This window comes from Rattus norvegicus, chromosome 8, assembly GCF_036323735.1.
Source record: "Rattus norvegicus strain BN/NHsdMcwi chromosome 8, GRCr8, whole genome shotgun sequence".
Lineage (NCBI taxonomy): Eukaryota > Metazoa > Chordata > Mammalia > Rodentia > Muridae > Rattus > Rattus norvegicus.
The window spans coordinates 81,238,273-81,258,843 of NC_086026.1; the positions used below are offsets into that span (position 1 = coordinate 81,238,273).

Below are 20,571 nucleotides of genomic sequence, written 5' to 3' on the forward strand. Positions count from 1 at the left end.
GCCATCGCTACCTTTGGGGCTTAAGTCTTAGGTTTTTTTCCCTTTTCTTAATGATTATCTTTTATTTTACATGCATTCGTATTTTGCCTACATGTATGTCTGTGTGACGGTGTCAGATTTCCTGGAACTGGAGTTATAGACAGTTGTGAGCCACCATGTGGGTACTGAGAATTGAACTCAGGTCCTCTGGAAGAGCTACCAGTGCTCCAGCCCCCGTGTCTTAGTTCCTTCAAGATTTAACATGACTGAGTTCACTGTCATTGCTTCAGGAGAGTTTTGTTTCTTGTGTTGTTTTTCCTTTGTTTGACAGGTTCCCATATAGTCCAAGCTGGCCTAAAACTTGCTCAGAAGCTGAGGATGGCCTTGTCCTTGGGATCCTCCTCCCTCCACCTTCCACGGGCTGGATTAGTCATGCACCACCACAACTGGCTGATGTGGTGCTGGGGTTAAGCTCAAGGCCTCATTCATGCTAAACACGGAGTTTACCCTATGAGCACCCCCAGCCTGTGTGTTTACAACTCATCTTGCATCTGTCCCACAGTTCAGCTACAGACCTTATGTGGTCCTGCTGCCCTGGACCTGAGATTACTCACGGCCTCATCTCCTCCCCATTCTCCAGAGTGCAGCCACCTGTGTCCCAAGCCTATTCCTGCTCCTAGTACTCAGGACAACTTTTCTTATCTTCCTTGTCTGAGGAGAGCACAGCATTCACATTTTACCCTCTCTTTCACTGCCAAGAGCTCACAAAGAGACACAAAACTAAAGCCAACAGCTCAGCTTCAAACCACATTCTTCAAGCCCTGGGGTGTCCTGACGGAGGCTCGGCCTTCCTCAGTCCTGGATGCCGCACACTCTGGCACCTCAGAGCCTCACTGTGCACAGGTCTCCCCTCCACCAGAAGCACCCCACTGAAGTGCTATCAGCTGTCCCGTGTTTTCAGCCCTGGTTCCTTCCCTTTTCCTGGACTCTTGGCTACCTGCCACCTTTACCACCAAACTTCTTCAAAGTGTGGTTGTTCACCAGTTCACACCCTCCTTAATCACCTGCTAGGTGGCTTCTGTGGCTCCCTTATCAAGACAAGATCACCGAGTGTCTCCCGTTCTACCGACAGCTTGCCTGCTTCCTCAGTTAATTTTCTTCGTCATACAATTCAGAGCCCAGCCCATGAAATAGGGCTCCCCATGTCCATCATGGATCTCCCCACCTTAATTTTAAAATAGCAAAGCTTAATCCCCCACAAAGATGCTCCCAAAACAGCCTGAGGCAGACAATTCCTCAATTGATATTTTTCCCAAATGATTCCAACTTTGTCAAATTGACAAGTAAAATTAATCATCACACCTCTTCATCTCCCTGGTCCTTCCTTGGTACTGTACCCTGGACTCCTCCTAGAGCCTCCCCCTGTCTCCTTAAGAGTCTTCTCTCCCTGGAAATCACAGGACAGCACACTCCTTCCCGGTAGCCACTTTCTCCACAAGGATCATGTCTGGCTTCTCTCTCAAGATATCTCTAAGAATGCAATTTCGCATACTTTCCTTTAGCAAGCTTCTTGACTTTTCCCCAATATTTGTTGTTTTAAGTTACCTCTCTCTCATCTTTTCTCAGCACCACCACTCTGATCTCCCAGCCAGGAGCTTCACATGTTCCACAAACCTCGGATTTAGCGCAATTATAGTTTTAGAAGGATCTAGAAGGGGCCTCCCTCTCTGCTTCCTTCCTGTGACTCTGACCAGCAGCTGGCCAAGTACCCAGATGTAGGAGCATCCTGCCCTTCACAAGCATCAAGTCAGTTCTGCAACTTCTAGATCCTTCCTCTCCTCTGCCCAGGTTAGCCCCTCATCCCCTTTGTTAGAAGCGCCCACCTGTTGGCAAACCAGACTCACAAAGGCAGGCTTTGAGCTGTCACCCCCTCCCTTCCCAATCCCAGTCCCTTTGCCTTTTGGAAATTCTTTGAAGACACAGTGTGGCTCCTCTGAGAAGTCTTCCTACAATCCCTAACAGTCTTCTACCCTTCCTCTGACACAGTTTGCACTCTTAACACACACACACACAGCCTATCTATATATTGTGCATTTTCTTTTGTGGTTGTTTTGTTTATTTCAGACAAAGGTTCAAAGGCCTCAAACTCTCAACACTGTGACCTTGAACGTCTGGTCCTCCTGACTCAGCCTCCTGGGCACTGGGATTAAAGGCATGTGCCCGCACGCTCATTTTATACAGTGGCAGGGATGGCAGCCTAGGCTTCATGCGTGTTAAGCAAGCATTCTACCACCTGAGTTACATCCCCAGCTGTGCTCATCTCTCCTAAATCCTTACTGAGAGAGAGAAGCTGCTGGGAAAGATACAGATCTGCTTTTTGACAGTTTGGACTGGATCAAGAGCAACTAGCAGCACTGTCTGTTCTGGGTGTGAATGAGTCACCCTGCTCCAAACAGCTGGAGTCTCAAGAGACTGGGATTCTCTCCATTCTCCCTTCCCCCACCTTCTGACTAAAAACACACCCTGTTTCTTCTCCTGAGCTCCTTAGGACTCAGAGCAGTAGCTGCCACTGGGCCCCTAGGATCTCTGAGAGAACTTGCTGGTTCGAGAGGTGTGTCACTGTGGAGGGAGGAGAAACCTTCGGATCAATTATTTAAATTAATTGTATCAGTATGTTTGTGTGAGATGCATAAGATGCACATCAGTGTGTGTGTGTGTGTGTGTGTGTGTGTGTGTGTGTGTGTGTGTGTGTTGGGTCAGAGGGGTACAGTGGCCACACTACAGCTTATGTATTGAAATCAGAGGGCAATCTATAGAATTGGTCCCTGCTCCCATCTTTACATTCATCCATGAACTCAGGGTACCAGGTTTACCAGGCCAGCACCTTTGCCCACCGAGCCAGATCTTTGACCCTTAGCTACTTTTTCAGGTCAGCATACAAAGTAATGAGTTTCATTTAAAAACAACTGGCAGGGGAAGCCTCTCCTTTACTCTGGAGCGGTGGTTCTCAACCTTCCTAATGCTGTGACCCTTGTTTCTCATGATGTGGTGAAATAAAATCATTTCGTTGCTACTTCATAACTGTAAGCTTGCTGTGATCAATCGCAATGGAATTATCCGATATGCAGGATTATCTGATGTTCAACCCCTGTGAAAGGGCTGAGACCTGCTGCTCCTGCATAAGCAGGAACCTTGGACCAGGCAAACGTGCAGGAGACCACAGCACAGGACAAGCTTTAGCCAGCACGCCCCCAGCAGGCCAGGATGAGCTTTGACGAAGCCTGAAGACTCGAGAATTCCTCATATACATATGCATATGTGTGTGTGTGTGTGTGTGTGTGTGTGTGTGTGTGTGTGTGTGTGTGTGTATACATGGAACCACCTAGCTATCCCTACCCATCTCTTTTTGAAGGGTAGAACGTGCCCACCACTGTTGACATTGGTGATCTCTGTAGGACTTATTGGCATCTCTACCCAGCAACTCAGAGTGACCCTTCCCTGCTTTGTCTCTCACACATTTTTCAGTTGTCCTTAGATAGAGCAGTTCCTGTTCTCACCATTATCTCCCGCAGGACGTATCTGTGTTTGTGCTGCCGCCAAGGCGTGTCAAGGACCAAGGATTTGCAGTCCATTCTACACAGACGGTGTTATCTGTGGCTGGAGCTGCCGCTTCAGTGGGCCACGCTGCACAGATCCAATCAGATTACACCTTGCCATATCACACAGAAGTTTCCAGAAGGGAGACCAACAGGCACATACAGTTTCCAAAACTTCACTTCAATGCATGAAATCTTAGTTATATCAAATAAAAAGGAAAGTGATAACTAGGAAAAACTTAAAATATAAACAGGCATCCAGTAGAGAGAAATGTCCCTCTCTCTTCACTACAGTCAAAGAAAACAAGGGGAAATCTGGCAACTTAGAATCGCTCATTTCTAAACCTCTATGCGGTCAAGAGGGGCCATGCGACAAGGAAGCATCCATTTCACGTCTAGGGTGGGGCCTGTGAGATGGATGCCTTGGCCGGTAAAGGTGCTAACTCCCCAGTCTGGTCAGAGCCTGGTCCTCAGCACTCGCAGGCTAGGCAGAGAGAACTGACTCCTTCCCACAAGCTGTCCTCTAACCTCCAACGGCAGGCAAGGACGAGAGCATGCCCACACCCACACCCACACCCATAAAAAAGTAAATAAATTTAAATAAAATGAAAAAAAAATGACTATTCAAAGAGACTAAGATCCATTCATAAATGAGAGAGCCAGGAGCTCTGAGATGCTAACACACCTCCTCTAACATCACCCGTGGGGATGGGGATCCAGCTCAGTGAGTAAGGACTTGTCTTGCTGCCACCAGGACCCTAGCTCAATCCCCAGAATGTACTTGCTTTAAAAAAGAAGAAGAGAAAGTAAGGCTGGCTGGCAGGTGTATTCAAGCCCAGCTTTTGAGAGACAGAGATAGGCACTCCTGGGGGTCCCTGGCCAGCCACCTAACTGGCCTGACATCAAGGTAGGGCTGACATTTGAGAAATGAGGTTTTCTCCTAAAGCCCACATGTGCATGTGTATATGTATTCATTCAATCTGTTTCTCTCTCTCATATCTTCTTCTCTCTGTGTGTCTCTCTGTCTCTATATCTCTCTGTCAGTCTCTCTGTCTCTTTCTGTCAGTCTGTCTCTGTCTCTGTCTGTCTCTCTGTCACTCTCTCTGTCTCTGTTTGCCTCCTGTCTGTCTCAAGCACTCCCAGGTCACACAGCTGATAGACATTAGAGCAGAGGGTGTGGCCTGGAAAGGACCTGGTACCGTCTTTTTCCTACAGAGTGACCACAGATCTGACCACAAAACATCCAGAAAGCTGAACGCTGACACTGTGTGTGGCCTAAGTGTTAGACGAAACAGAACAACAGAGTGCTGTCTACTAGGAAAGGCTGGGATGCTGCCCTGGGGGTAAGGAATTCTGAGGGGATTCAGTTCTTAAACTGAAGCAGAGTAACCCAGTCAGAGCCTAACATCGAGGGAAGGAAGAAAAACTGGAGACAAAGGAAGTGCATCATGTGGGGAGCTGCTACTGGCTGTAGCTGTAATCCTAACAGCAGGCTGAGAGGCTGTTAGGCTGAGAGATGGGCACTAGGATGTCCCAGGGCTGCAAGCCCTGACCACAGAGAGCTGCATACCACACCCACCGCAGTCCTGCATGCCAAAGAAGAAACCTACGCCTGGCTCATAACCATTGCTGGGGTGGAAGAAGGTTTTATATTGCAGGAGTCCAACAGAATTCATTCTTTTTCTGGTTCTAACGAGGTGGTTCTCAACCTGTGGGTCATGACCGCTTTGAACCACCCTTTCACAGGGGTCACATATCAAATATCCTGCATATCTGATATTTAACATTACCATTCTTTTTTTTTTTCTTTTTTCTTTTTTTCGGAGCTGGGGACCGAACCCAGGGCCTTGCGCTTCCTAGGCAAGCGGTCTACCACTGAGCTAAATCCCCAACCCCTAACATTACCACTCTTAACAGTGGCAAATTAGTTATGAAGTAACAATGAAATTATCTTACAGTTGGGAGGCCGGGGGTCACCACAACATGAGGAGCTGTATCAAATGTTAAGCATTAGGAAGGTAGAGCCTCAAGTCTCTAACCAATGGCCTAGAAAGTGTATGATGGCTGGAGAGAGCCATGCATTGCTCAGCCACTTTCATTAGGATCTAGGCAATGCTAGAAGGATCATAGTTTATTTTAGAAGTACCTGGGGCTCGGTGGGAAAGGGCCACCTGTCATCTCTGCAGACTCTCTGTCCATCAGAAAAACCCACCTGAATGGCATCTGGACAGGTGCTGCAGGTTGGACCTGATGCTACCTGAATGGACAGCAAAGGAGCCAAACCCTAGTCCTAAGACTGTTTTTGTATTAGAGCTGAGAAATGGGTCTCATGGGCCAGTGAGCTGGCTCAGCGATGAGAAGGTGCTTGCCACCAAGCCTGGTGGTTTGAGTTCAATCCCTGAGACTCACAAGGCGGAAGGAGAGAACCAACTTTTTTATCTTTGACCCCCACACATGAGCACTTCTGCATGTACACACACACACACACACACACACACACACACACACACACACACAATTTTAAAAGTCCTTTTAATTAACAAAAAGAAAACCCACATAGTTCTCGGGAGCTGAGGATGCAGTTCATTTGGTAGCACTCTTGCCTCTCGTGCTGGCTTCTATTCACAGTCCCACATTTATTTTAAAAAAACGAAAAAATAAAAAGTAAAAACAAACAACAACAACAACAACAAAAAAAAAAAACAAAAAACTGAACTACAGGAAAGAGACCCTGACTTAAAAAAAAAGAAGTTTACAGACCCAGGAGGAGTTCTACAAACAACAGATCTGCTCTCCTCATCAGCTCTTAGCCCAGCAAAATGGTTCTCTCTACTATGCTTTCTTTAAACATTTTTGATTTCTGGTTGTTGTTTGCTTTTGTTTGTCTGTTGTTGTTGTTGTTGTTGTTGTGGAAATGGAGTCTCACTATGTAGCTCTGGCTATTCTGAAACTCACTGGGTAGAGCAGGCCACCCTCTAACACATGAAAGCCCACCTGCCTCTATCCCCTGAGTGCGGGCATTAAGGGCACACATCACTATGTCTGGCTATTCCCCATCCCCGCCATGTTATTTTACAGACTCCATGTAGAGACCTGATACTATTTAAGAAAAAGTGATGAACTTCTGGGCTGGGGTGGAGCCACTTACACAGCATGTGCCCAGTGTGCACAGGGGCGTGGCTTCAGTCTCCAGTACCGTAGCAAGAAAAGAACGGTCTCATGAAAAATCTGGGCTGCCACAGGGGCTCACTGAGCATCCAGGCATCAACAGTTTTCAGTGAGTTCTCATGGTGGATTCCATGCTCATTGTGCTCTGGGGTCTGTTCTCAGCCAAAAGCCAGGGAAAACTTGGCCCCAAGTCTAATCTGTTATCAAATTTCCCCAGTCTACTTCTTATTAAGATACAAAGAATAAATTGAAAGTGACTAGGAGATGAGATCTTCATGGAAACTGTAGACTGTATTTTAAAGATTGTTGAAAAGTCAGAGCAGAACAATAAGACAAACACGAGAGGCATAGTCACCAACAACTTCTCCACCTCCCTCCTTCTGCAGACTCGTCAGGAGTGTGACAACTGGGAACCCAACCCCAGGGCAACGTCTAAGACAAGGTGTGCTTTGTTCCCATCCCAGCTGTGGCCTGAACACACATCACCAAAGCCAGAGCCCCGTCTTCATCCCTTACCACTACAAGCGGACCTACAAAACTACCACTGAATCAAATTCAGGACAGTGGGTAGGATGTGCTTCTGGAGTGGAAGACGTGGGTGCAGAGTGTGACTCAGTTGGTAGACTGCTTGTCCAGCATGCAAGAGGCCAGGGGCTCAATTCAACACAGCATAAAGTGGGAGTGGAGGTGCCCACCTGCTCTCCCAGCACTTGGAAGCAGGAAGACTAGAAACTCAAGGTCATCCTTAGCTATATAGTAAGTTCGAGGCTACCCTGGGCTACATGAGACCCTCTCTCAAGTAAAATAGCACGCAGTTCATCCTAGAATTGCTTCATTTTGGAAAAATATGGAAGCACTTCAAAGTTATTTAAATCATAAAAATTCTTCTTATGCTCTGTCATTCAAGAAGTATGCTGCAAATGAAACAGGGGAAGAAGCAAGAGTGACTTGGCTGTGCTGAAGGAAAAAATGTAAAAGAAGAGCAAGATGGAGAGGAGGAAGAGAATGGAGGTAGATGGAACCAGGGCATGTCCTCTGGGCTCTGAGGTGAAGTACCACCGAAATGCATCTCCACTGGCATCATCTCTGGGGATTTATCCTTAGAGAAAACTTTGTTTGGGGAGGGGCTGGTGTACCCCAGGCTGGCCCTGAACTCACTACATCAACTGTTAAATCGACTCAGAGATAGCAAGGGTTGAGTATTCAGACTCCTTTCATTTACTGTAGAAACCACACACACATTAGTTACCACAATGGTATTGCAACGGTGTCAGGAAGTTCCCTAGAAGTCTAAAAAAGAGTAAAATATGATCTTATCTGTAATTTACTTCAAAGATGAATAGGAGAGCAGAACAATTAATGCAGGAATATGGCGAAACTTTGTCAACTCCTTGGTCTGTGCTGAGAACTGATGGGTGTTAATGTACTGCTCTCTATGTGTGAGTGTGAGTATGTGTTATGAGTGTGAGCATGTGAGTGTGTGTCTATGAGAGCATCTTCGTAAGAATGTGTGTGTATGTGTGAGAACATCTGTGACTGTTTATATGTGTGTGTTTATATGTCTGCGAGTGCATGAGAGAGAATATGAGTGTGAACATGAGTGGGGTGGGAGGGGTGTAGGCCAGAAGTCACCTCTGATCTCATTCCCTGGGGTCACCTTGTTTTCTGACACAGGTCTCTGGGCTAGGAGCTCAGAGAATAGGCTAGTCTGGCCAGCCAGCACACCTCAGGGCTCTGTCTATCTCATCTACCCCCACACTACGATAACCTGTTCAGCTATGGTTTTGCATAGTTTCTGGGGGGTCGATCTCAGGTCCTCATGGTTGCCCTGACAACCCTTTACTGACTGAGCCGTCTTCCCAGCCTTTAACATACCACTCTTCCTACTTTTCAGCATGGCCGAAAGTTTCCCTAAGACAATGATGGCCTCCCTGAATCTAAGTGTAGGAACCATTGTGAGTGTGCACATCGAATGCACACAACAGAAAATGGCTTATAGCACCCAGTCCATGAAGTCCGCCCCTTCCAGGCAGGTGGAGCTGACACCTGGCCCACAGCCCCTTTACCTCGATCAGGGCTCCCTTCTCCTGGTCCTCGGATCGCTTGGTGCTGTCGAGTTCGTCGTGCATTTCTGACAGCTGGTCCTGCAGGTCTCTGATCTCAGTCTGGTGCTGTTCTCGCTCTATCTTCACTTGGAACAGCCTGGCAGGTGACAACAGGAGGTCTGTCAGAGAGGGTCCTGGGATTCTCAGTCCTCACCTAGTCACATGGTCACCTGTAGCCCCAAGAAGCCTCCTCAGGACTATAGTCTAATTTGGCCAAGATGTCAGATAAGAACTCAAACGAATGAAATGGGACAGATTTGCAGGGACATTTTCTACCAGAAACAGACCATATGTTATGAGTGTGAGGATGCGAGTGTGTAAGAGTGTGTGTATATGTGTGTGCATGAGTGTATGAGTGTGAGCGTGTGTGTGAGAACATCTATGAGTGTGGACCATATGAAACATTAGGACACAGAAAATGAAGAAGTGCCAAAAACCATGGAAAACCATCCAGTACTATAAAGCAAGAGAACCATCAAGTTAAGGTCAATCTTGTGAGCTTGATTAAACCGAGAAGCACCTACGAGATTAGAAAACACTTCTCGTGGGTGTGTTTGCAAAGCTGTTTCCAGAAAGAAAATCAGACCTTGATTTTTAGATTCCATGCCACTAAGTTTCACAGGATAATATAGCAGGAAGAGCCTGGAAGCAACTTTGCCTCTCCACAGGCTGAGCATAAGTGTGAGTATTTACCACAGAGAGCAGCCCATGCCGGAGAAAGTGCTCATGCTGGGAGAGACTGTGAACCCTGTAGTGTAACACATTATGGAGGCTAGGCCGAGGCTTCTGGAAACCTTAGTTCTTAGGTATCACACTCAAGGTTCCTAGTAGTTACCTCAGTCACTCCATATCTCCCCTCAGAGCCCACCGCTTCTCACTCACATGCCAGAAGATCCCCTGTTGGGGCTGAAGCTTTGTAAGACACACTCTAGGTACACAAAGGGTTTCAGTAACTATTATCCCCCCTGCTTATACCCTGCACAACTTTGTAAGAGGGGAAAAGGAGAGAGGCGTGAGTGGTATGGGTGGGAGGTGGGAAAAGGACAGAAGGTTCTAGCAACACGTGACTCAAGAAGGCAGAAGGACAGGGCTCCAGCCGGACACTCACTCTTCCAAGTTCTTCCTCAGCTCTTCTTCACTTTCCTCCAGCCGTCTCTGCAGGGTGGCCGTCTCCTCCACTTGGCTCTGGTGCCGGACTCGCAGCTCTTCTAAATCCTCTCTCATCCTTTCTCTCTCCTCCTTGATGTTCTGATGGTTCTAACGTGAGTCAGTATGATTTTAAAATACCTCTGCTGTCTATCAATACTGAAACACCACCCCCCACATCTCCATGTCTGCCTGCCTGCCTGTCTGTCTGTCTGTCTGTCTGTCTGTCTGTGGCAGGATCTCACACAGCCCAAGCTAACAACAAACTGTCTATGTAGACAGGATGATCTTGAACTCCTGATCTTTTTGCCTTCACCTCGAAAGTGCTGGGAGTTCAGGGGTGCACTACCAGGCCTGGGTTATGAAGCCCAGGGGCTGGAAACCAGGGTTTTGTGTGTGCTGAGCAAGGCCTTTACCCTATGAGCTGCATCTCGAGCCCAGAAGCCCACTTGTGAGCACTAATGGGACCCATGTAAGTGTCCCTTCATTATTAAACAACTTAATCAAACCACGTAATTAAGGTTTAGAAGTTCCAGAAAGAATGTGAAATACCCATACTTAGTGAATACTTTAAAAATAAAAACATAAACACAGCCAGACCTCATTTGCTGTTTTTGTTACTTACGTTTACATGTTTTATGTAATAACAATACACGTGGCTTCCTACTGCACTGCCTGTCTCTGACAGTATTTCACTTGCTCAAAGTGAACAGTGTTTGTCTGTTCTGTTGCTTTAAAAAATTCTTTGGCTAGCAGCCACCAAATCCAAAGGAATGTGCTCAGGGATGAGAGGAATGTTTCTTTTAGGGGGTGAAAATGACTCTCACCTCACCTAATATCTCACCTCACCTGGATATCTCAATATGTTTTTTTTTTAAAAAAAAAACTTTATCAACCAAGACAAAAATGGGAAAATGTAAGAGCCAGCCACCTTCATCTCCAACTGCAGTTGCTGCTGTAGTTCAGACACTTCTAGGATCAATTTGTTCTTCTGATCCAATAGATCGTTGCCTTCAGAGGAAGAATTCGGAGCCTGCAATTAATCGCAGAGATAGCCTCAGTTACATGCATGAGATGCTTTTCTTTCTTTCTTTCTTTCTTCCTTTCTTTCTTTCTTTCTTTCTTTCTTTCTTTCTTTCTTTCTTTCTTTCTTTTTTTTTTGGAGCTGGGGACCGAACCCAGGGTTTTGCGCTTACTAGGCAAGCGCTCTACCACTGAGCTAAATCCCCAACCCAATGCTTTTCTTTAGTTCACTTTCCTCATGGCATCATCGGGGATAGAATATATGAGACAGCACCAACCATCCTAAGACTCAATCAAGCGTCAGCTTCTCCAGAACACTCCCCACAGTTGACTGTGAGGCTCCCTCAGAGTTTATTTTACATCTTTCACCACAGTCTGAGCGACTATGTCACAGATTTCCAGCATGACTAACACTTGAGGAAGGTGCAGATTTATTGGACGTCTTTCAGGCATATTATGAACTACTAAGGTACTAAATTTAGGACACATGCCATCCTGCTTGTGTATGCATGTGAAAGCCCAAGGACAATCTTAGCTGTGGTCCCTGAGGCACCTTTAAAAAACAAAACACCAAACAAACAACCATAGTCTTTCACTGGCCTGGGGCTGGCTAAATAGGTTAGGGTGAGCCTTGACATCCTCCTGTCTCTGCCTTCCCAGTGATGGTATTTGAGAAAAAAACATAAGGTGGATGGCAACTGAAGAAAGCTTCCAGTGTCAGCCTCTGACCTTCACATGCATGTGCACACATGTGAACAAATATATACACATATACACATACATACCTATATACTCCAATATAATGTATACTACACCAAGAGCAAATCCCAGTGAACTGCAGGATTTAGATCATAACTATGTGTACTAATATCTACCCATGCTTACAAGTGTACCAGAGGATCACAATAGGGCAAGGGAAATTCCTGTCCTTTCTACTCAATCTGCTCTGAGTTTAAAATAGGTCTAAATACACCAAGTTTGCAAGGTTGGGGATGTAACCCAGTAGTACGCATAACTGCCTAGCATATGTGAGGCCCAGTGGTGCTCAATCCCCATTGCCACAAAATAAAACCAACCAACGAGAATAATTTATTACTTTAATTCAAGAGGAAAAAAAAGAGTCCAATCCAAAGGATTGTGCAACTCACATTGAGTTAAGAAGCACCTAGGAAATTAGGTATTATAAGCAAAAGATCAACCTTGGGGTAAGAGTATAAGAGAAGTAAGAAAAAACTATGTTAAAAAAAAAAAACACATCTTTTTTTTGTTTCTTAGATGATCCCTAAAGTATATTGCAAACAAGGTGAGATTCTAAAAGTTCATCAGAAAAACAGGGTCCAAGAGGTAAAGAAGTCAACCAACCACCACAGGTTGTGCTGAGCTGCGTAGACAATGGAGTCGAACTCAACCAAAACAGACAAAGCCTGGTTAACATCTTGGCATTCACGAGAGCTGAGAAGGGACTATAGGTCATGCCATAGGAGCAAAGGTAAAAAACTGCAATGAGACCCACGCTCAGCAAAGCCTAAAACAGCAGCACCTGCAGGGTGAAGGCAACCTACACACATGATTTAGCTCGTCAGAGAAGATCCAATACGCTTCGGTGGAAGATAAGGCAATCCAGCACATGTGTAAGTCGCCTACTACCCAGCATGCACTAGAAAATCCTAAACAGTTACAGAAGCAGGGAAAGCCTGACCAACCAGAGAGAGGCACAACAGAAGTGAGGATAACCCAGACAGAAGAGAGACCCAGAAGAGAAGGAGAGCAAAGAGCTATAAATTATATTCTTCAGCAGGCAGAAAACTATGAGCAAAATGGATTCTTAAAAAAAAAAAAGGAAAAAGTTCCTCACACCAGTTAGGATCTAGAAACGTGCCCAAATGGGCATCTTAGAAAACAGGACCCTGGGAGAGAACTGTCTGGCAAAATGAGCCATACTAGTGAGTTCTGGGTTTGATGAGAAAACCCCATAGAATATGGTCAAAGGGGGCTCCAGGAATATTCTCTACATCAACTCCAGGGCCACACACACATGCACCAGTGTACCTGTATACATTCATGTGCATGCACACACATGAACACACATATACAAGCATGCACACACATGAACACACATATACAAACACGCACTCCAAAACACACACACACACACACACACACACACACACACAAGAGGAGAATAAGATCATCCTTAAAGAAGGATGAAGAGGTCGTTTCAAGATATTTTAAAAGAATAAGCCTTTAAACTTAAAAAAAATTGACCCATAAAACAAAGTTGATGAATTTGAAACATTAAGAAAAAGTGTGTGGCTTTAATCCCAGCACATTGGAGGCAAAGGCAAGTAAATTGCATTGAGTTTGAGGCCAGCCTGAGTTTCAGAACAGCCAGAGCTGCATAGTGAGAGGCTGTCCCCTGCCCTCCGAGAGAGAGAGAGAGAGAGAGAGAGAGAGAGAGAGAGAGAGAGAGAGAGAGAGAGAGGATGAGAAAGAATATCCAGAATATCTGATATGCCAAATGAAACCACAGACACACACACACACACACACACACACACACACGCACACACAGATACACAAATACACACACACAGAGATACACAGACACACACAGACACAAACACACACACATATGCACATACATACACAAACACACACACAGACACAAAGAAACACACACACACATACACACACAAGCACACACACACAAACACATACACATACAGATACACACACAAACACAGATACACAGACACATACTCAGATACACAAACATACTCACATAGACACTCATTCAGACACACACAGAACAAAATAGACTATAAAAAATTCAAAATACATGCAGCTGAGGAGAGCAGAATGTGATAACAGTATTCAAAACAAATGGCCAGGGTGTTTCAGATATAATGAGTACCAGAGACCTATGAGGTCAAGAACTCAGGCTAAACACAGGAAAACCATACTCAGGCACACTACTCTCAAACTTCCAAGAGTAAAAGATCAAATAGTCAAAGCAGTGAGAGAGAAAAGATGTATTGCTTTCGGCGGAACAACACTAAAAATGCTGCCTGCTTTCCAGGGAACCCATGGGAGACAAAGGACCAATGTGTGGCTGAAGTTATCAGAGAAAACAATGCTTCTGGAACTACAGAGCCTCGAACACAGGGATGGGCATAGGGCAATCTGAGAAAACAGAGAGATTGCCCACTGCCAGCAGAAAAGACGGTGGGACAGACTAGAACGGTTCCCCAGGGTGAGAGAAAACAGCCTTAGGTAGAGAACACAGACAGACACACACACAAAAGAAGGAATGCATTGCAAAGTCCACAAACCAAAATGAAAGACATGTGAGAGACAGGAGAAGCAGAGGGCACAAATAAATGGGAGATGGTCCGTGCTTCTGTAGGGGCCAGCCACACGAGGAAGGCATCCTGAACAAAGGGATATGCATATCTGGTATAACCCCACGCAAGAGTCCTTGTTTCTCTCTCTCCTCTCCTTGCTTTTTACTAAAAATGTATCCCTGTTGTTATTATTTTAATTTTGTGTATGTATGATGCACATGTGTACATGTGTATACATGTGTGTGCATGTGTGCACATGTGTGTGTACATGTGCTTCCAGAGCAGGGTGTCTGACCCTGTGGAGCTAGAGTTGCAGTGTAGTGATGTAGATGCTAAGAACCAAGCTTAGGTCCTCTATAAAAGCCCACTATTTACCCTTAGGCCATGTCCCCAGCTCTGCCTACCCCACCCCCACCTCTGGAGAAATCTAGCGTTTGTATGGAAAGGTGAGAGACTTAGAATAGACAACTTGAGGAAAAGAAGAAAAATATAAAGTCAGGGGACAGACATTACCAGATTTTAGAGCTTATGCTAAAGATAGAGCGCTCTAATCTGTATGGAACGTACAGTCACAGAATCCATGAACAGAACACAGGGTGCTGGTCAGGGTCTAACACCCAGGCCTTGCGTGCACCTCTGTGGGAGTGTTAACTGTTCCACCCCTTCCTGAAGCCATTCGCAGTATGCACAGCAACAGTCCTCCCTACTCTGTGAGCTGGAAGTTCACTTCTGCTTATATACCAAAGAGAAAGTGTGGGTGAGTGCCCATTACACTGAGTATACGTACAATAGTGCTCAATATCCACTGTAGGTTTATTGCTGAGTCCCAAGCTAGAAATACACTAGGTACACACACACACACACAAAGTGTGTAATACAAACTACTTACTGATAAGTGTAACAGTGAACTTCACTGGAGAAATAGCGCCGTATAGACAGTAATTAGGTAACCTATTGATATGAAGTTTAAGGAAAACTAATGTAGGCTATCGATGTCACAATGGATTACCTCTAGAAAGAGGACTTGCTTGACAGGGAAGGTGCACACAGGGTAACTCCTGGGTGAGGGGAGCACCGGGCCTGTGATTAGAGTAGGAATTGCACAGATGCAAATCTGTGTTAAAAACCCAGCAAACTACACAGTTATGACTCGAGCATTTTACTCTAAGTCTGATCCCAATAAACAAACAGAAAGGTATTCGTTGAAGAAACACCTGTTGGGTGAAGTTCTCTGGGATCCTGTGTCTGCAGCCAGCGGGACCCTCCCTTGCCTGGTGGTGGTGGGGGGGGGGGGGGCTAATGCTCCAGGACTGCTGGGCTGACTTTCACCCCCCCACCTTCAGCACAGATCTGTCAGCAAATGCAAATATATGCATGTGGGCCGAACTGGCTTTCCCCATCTAATCCCTACCTTTCCATCAAGAAGAGGGGCCAGATTAAATAGTCAGCCTGGAGGCATCATGTCTGATCTGAGTGTGAATCTCAGGGGCTCTTGTTTCTTTTCTACTGTGGAAGTGATAACAGGATGAAGCTCTCGAGGGGAATTGGCTAAAATCCTACAGCTAAGTGGCCAGGCGAAGAGATAAAAGCAGGAGCGTAAACTGCAGAGTCTTGGCTCAGAGCTGCTGATCCAGGTGTGGGTTGCGTATCAAAAGCCTGGAAGAGGCCCTGCTCACCAACTGCAGGGACCTGCGGGGACAGGAGAGCCCTGCAGCAAAATCACAGGAGTGGCAAGTTCCAGTGGAATGGCAGCACTCCAATTTAGAATCTAAATCAGTGCAGTGGGAGAATCACATACTGAGGAAAGGAAGGGAGGGAGGGAGAGGGAAACAGGGAAGATGGGAAGAAGAAACAGAAGGAAAGAAAAACAAAAGCAAAATCCCTATCAGCTATGCTGGTTCCAAGATAGTCTCGGTCCGAAAAGAAAACATTCTAACGCTCAGCATCCCCCTCCCAAAAGATAAAACTCCAAAATGTGGCCAGCAAAGAATCAGATTCAGAACATAAGAAGGGGGGTGGGGGAGGAGGGACAGAGACTAGCAATTAAAGTCAGACACCGAGTAGTGCCAGAGATCCCACCCCCCTCTCTTCCTCAAGCCAGCAGGGTTTCTTAACTAATCTTCGCGCTAGAAGCAACGAAGGGAATGAATTTTGTAATGTAATAGCATGGTGTCTGTCTGAAATCCACTCATGGAGCCTGGGGATACAATTCTGTCAGTAGAGTCCTTGCCAGGCATACATGAAGCCCAGGGTTCCAGCCCCAGCACCATATAAATGGATGCGGCAGTACCCACCTGCAATCCCAGCACTCCTGAGCTGAGGGCAAGAGAATCCCAAGTTCTAGGCCAGCTTTGGTAATGAGACTGTCTCAGAAGAAAGTAAAAATGCCTTTCACAGTGGCCTAGCCTGGAGTGTCCTATCTTGCTCTTCCCACAGACTGGTTTTGTGTAGCAACTACATAAAATTACCTCAAGAAACATAAACATGGCAAACTCACAAGGCTTAATATTGTCCGTGCCATTGTTTCAACACAGAGTACCTGCCTTCCTGCCTTCTCACAAAGAACGCTTTGACCTTAGACATCGTGTTTACAGAAGGGATACACTGACTTCCCCAGTTCCGGCTGACTGTCCCAAGTCCATAATCCATAATGACACAATCTTAATATCAAGTCTAAAGGCTATGTCCTCCCCAGAACACGCAAGTAAATAAAAGGCAAGAATAGTAGATGGGATTTAAATTTGAATGCTCTATCAAAATATATTAAATTGATATTAAGAGATAGGAGAAAGTCAATCTCAGCGGCACTCTGGAGGCTCGGGCAGACAGATCTCTGTGAGTTTGAGGCAAACCAGAGCTATCAGAGAGGAGGATTGGGTGTGAAAAGAACCTAAAATTATATACATATAAATATATTCTATTATACTAATATTAGAATATATTCATATATATAATATATATATTTGTCAAAAAATATTTTTTTAATGAAAAGAAAAATTAGGTACAGCTCCTGAAAGCTATGTATGAGCAAACTGTATGTTCTCAGGTCAGAATTATGGTGGTATATATATATACATATGCATACACACACAGACACCACCACCCTTACAACATAGGCACAGGCATGCTGCGTGCTAGAGAAGAGAGTAGCTGATACATAAAAATATTCTGTTTCTATAGCAGGTCATGACCTTCGCCAGGATGACTGGCTTTAGAAGTATTTCAGACTTGGGATTACTATTTAGGGATTAGAATATCCACATGCATATAAAATCATTTATGAAGACAAGCAGAAATGTAAAATTTATTTAAATCACAAAAATTTCTAACACATGGAGCCCAGAGGTGATTTAATTGTTTTAATAGCTTTCTGCCTGAAAAGAAGTTTGTGTTCATGTTTCTGCCTGTGGCCAGTGTTGACCTTTCCCCACCTACCGTATCAAAACTCAAGTTTGGGGGCTCAGGATATTTTGGATTAGGACATTTGACCTGTGTTTAAAGCCTGGCTGTTCATCTGAGGCATGGATTGCTGCTTGAGAGGGAATCCCACTTACTGCACCAACAGACAGAGGAAGAAAACAGTCCCTCTCCACATTTCGCGTTCAACACGCTCTGCAAAATACAAACACTACGACTTACTTGATTGTTTCCTTGGGCACTCCCTGTTGCTCTGGACTTCAAAGTCTGGATTTTCTCAAAGACCAGGTTCACCTTCCTTTTGGTGGCATCCTCGTTATCTGTGCCTCTGTGGAATGGCAGCAGAGAGGACACTAAGGGAGCCAGCCTCAAAATATCCCAAATGCTTGCATCACAAGCCCCTGCAAGCGGCCTGAGTAAACTGAGGCTTCAGACAAAGCCAGTGTTTGATGGGCAGGAGGGAAGGGTATCACCACTCAATGTTCACGTCCAAATATCTGAGCATGCCCGATGCCCAATCACAGTGAAGCCCCAGGAAAACACAGTAAGCTTGACTCGATGCTCACAGGAATTACACACAGACGCTCGAGCATCTTTAACTTGCTTAGCCTATGTTTAGGGAAAAGACACCCCAAATGCCAGACTGCCCAACAGCAGCCCTTTGTCTGCACTTCCATAGTTAATCAGACCGGTTTACCTCACCCCTGGCAATTAAGAGATTTAAAATAAAAGTCCTTAAACAGGCACCTGCTGCTAACTTCCGTCACCTGTCTCTCAACAAATCAAATGTGAAGGAAGAGAAAGAGAGGAGAAAGTTGGGAGAGAAGGATGAAGAAGCCCAGAGGAGGGGGAGGAGAGGGAGGAAAGGAGGAACGAGAGAAGGCGAGAGGGAGAGAGGGAAGGGAAGGAAAAGGACTGTATTTCAAACCCACTCTGTCAGCTCTGTCATGCTGACAAGTCACGCATAAATATAGAAGACAGACAAACAGCCAGTGTTGACAGCTGCCCATCTCACGGCCGGGATCTTCATCCCCCTCACTACAGAGCTTCTGTCTGCCTGGTTGGGCAGAGAACCCAAGTGCCTGGGACCAAGTCTCCCAAGATAAGCAGGACAAACACTGCTCTCGGATGCTTGACATGCTTAACAATCCTGAAGTCCAGGCTCAGACCAGGCCTCCCTCGAGGAGAAAAGGATGGACTTCCATTTGTAACTTCCAGTTAGGGAGGATGGAGACTTATGTGGCATGAAAGACCTCAAGGTGGGGCTGAGCCAGCTCAACACTGACTGACTGACTGACTGACTGACTGACTGACTGACTGACTGACTGGTAGATCTCCCCATCTCCGGACTTGTTTTGATGCAATAAAGGCACCATTTAAAACATTAATCTCAGGCAAAGGGCACGAGTCAGTGAGTGTACCCCTGAGTTTGGATCCCAGCACACATAAAAGCTGCCCCAGTGTTTGGAGGCAGAGACGGGCAGATCCCAGGGCCTTGCTGGCCCAGGCTAGCCGAAAGTTGGAGTTCCGGGTTCAGTGGGAGATCTTGTCTCAAAAGAACCAAGGTGGGGGCGACAGAAGATTCCTGACTTTGCCCTCTGACCCTCCCACGGACACGTATGTTGAATGTTCCTGCACACACGTGTGCACACATATTCATACATAACGGGGGCACACACATACACAAATACGTCTCTATATTTTTGTAATTGTCTTACAAAGAACACCTTTCCTGCCCCCTACACCGAGTTTGAAACTGCGTCCATAGAGACGGAGCCCTCAAATGGCTCAGGAAATAAAAGTTAACTATAGAGCCTCAAATATGAGCCAAGGGCCCCACTAGAAGCAGCGATGACCTTGCTCTTTAAGGAAAGCCACCCACCCTTCTCTGAGGTAATTGTAAAGGATCTGCTTGGCGGTCTCCTCGTTGGTTTGTTGTGTGAGCTCCTGCTGGCCCTTTAAGAGATCTGGCGTGGCCTGCAACATAATAAAGTTGTTATTAGACCAGGAGGGTGACGCCCAGCAGCTTTGAACCCTCCAGTGAGGGACTTCCCATCCCCTGGATTTTCTCAGTGGCAACTGAAGGTCAGTAGCAATGCCTTCACACAGCTGGCGCCATGCTACAACATCATAACGCCTGGAAGCCACCAGCCTTATCATTGTTTTATTACTGTTATTACGGTTTTTACTGCTATCAAAACAACCAATGTACCACTTAGAACCTACTGTGTAATTGACCTAAATTAGGATTAGCCTAATTTTTCAGACTGGAAACCAACCCAGTCACTTATACAGACACAAACTTAGCCTCAGAACCTAGGTGCTAAAACTCACTCTATATACACCTAGATGTCACACCCTTAGAGAGAAATGGCTCTCTCTGTACTGTTCAACAGGGACGGGTGCAGAAAGTGAGCCCATCAGCACTCAGAATAACCTAGAAAACATACAGTTGGCAGTGGGACATAATCTGATAAAATAATAATAATAATAATAATAATAATAATAATGATAATAATAAAAATGTGCAAGGGCTGTGGAGATGGCTCAGTTGGTAAAGCACTTGCCCTGAAAGCATGAGAGTCCGAGTTTGATCCCCAGCCAACATGTAAAAGCCAGGCACTGGATATGACTGACGCCTCAGCACTGGGTAGGCTGGGGTGTGTGACAAGTGTGACTGCATCAGTGAGCGCCAGATTCAGCGAGAGATCCCATCTCAAAAAATCAAGTGGAGTACAATAAAGGAAGATGCTAGCCCATGCCCTCCACACGCATATGTGCCTGCACACCTAT

At 45.7% G+C, this 20,571-nt stretch overlaps 1 protein-coding gene across 5 annotated transcripts in view; it reads right to left on the reverse strand.

The window, feature by feature from the left end:
• Positions 1-20,571, reverse strand: part of Cgnl1 (cingulin-like 1) — a 151,430-nt gene that overhangs the window by 84,104 nt on the left and 46,755 nt on the right. For 4 of the 5 annotated variants that reach the window (XM_008766286.4, NM_001389277.1, NM_001108164.2 and 1 more), the window contains 5 exons: positions 19,661-19,755; positions 18,001-18,106; positions 10,926-11,027; positions 9,957-10,105; positions 8,810-8,945 (listed from right to left, as the gene is read on the reverse strand). In XM_008766286.4, the coding sequence (XP_008764508.1) occupies positions 8,810-8,945; positions 9,957-10,105; positions 10,926-11,027; positions 18,001-18,106; positions 19,661-19,755 (588 nt within the window). Of the gene's footprint in view, positions 1-8,809; positions 8,946-9,956; positions 10,106-10,925; positions 11,028-18,000; positions 18,107-18,710; positions 18,847-19,660; positions 19,756-20,571 lie in introns of those variants that run through there. The other variant, XM_039081511.2, reaches the window with a different exon arrangement.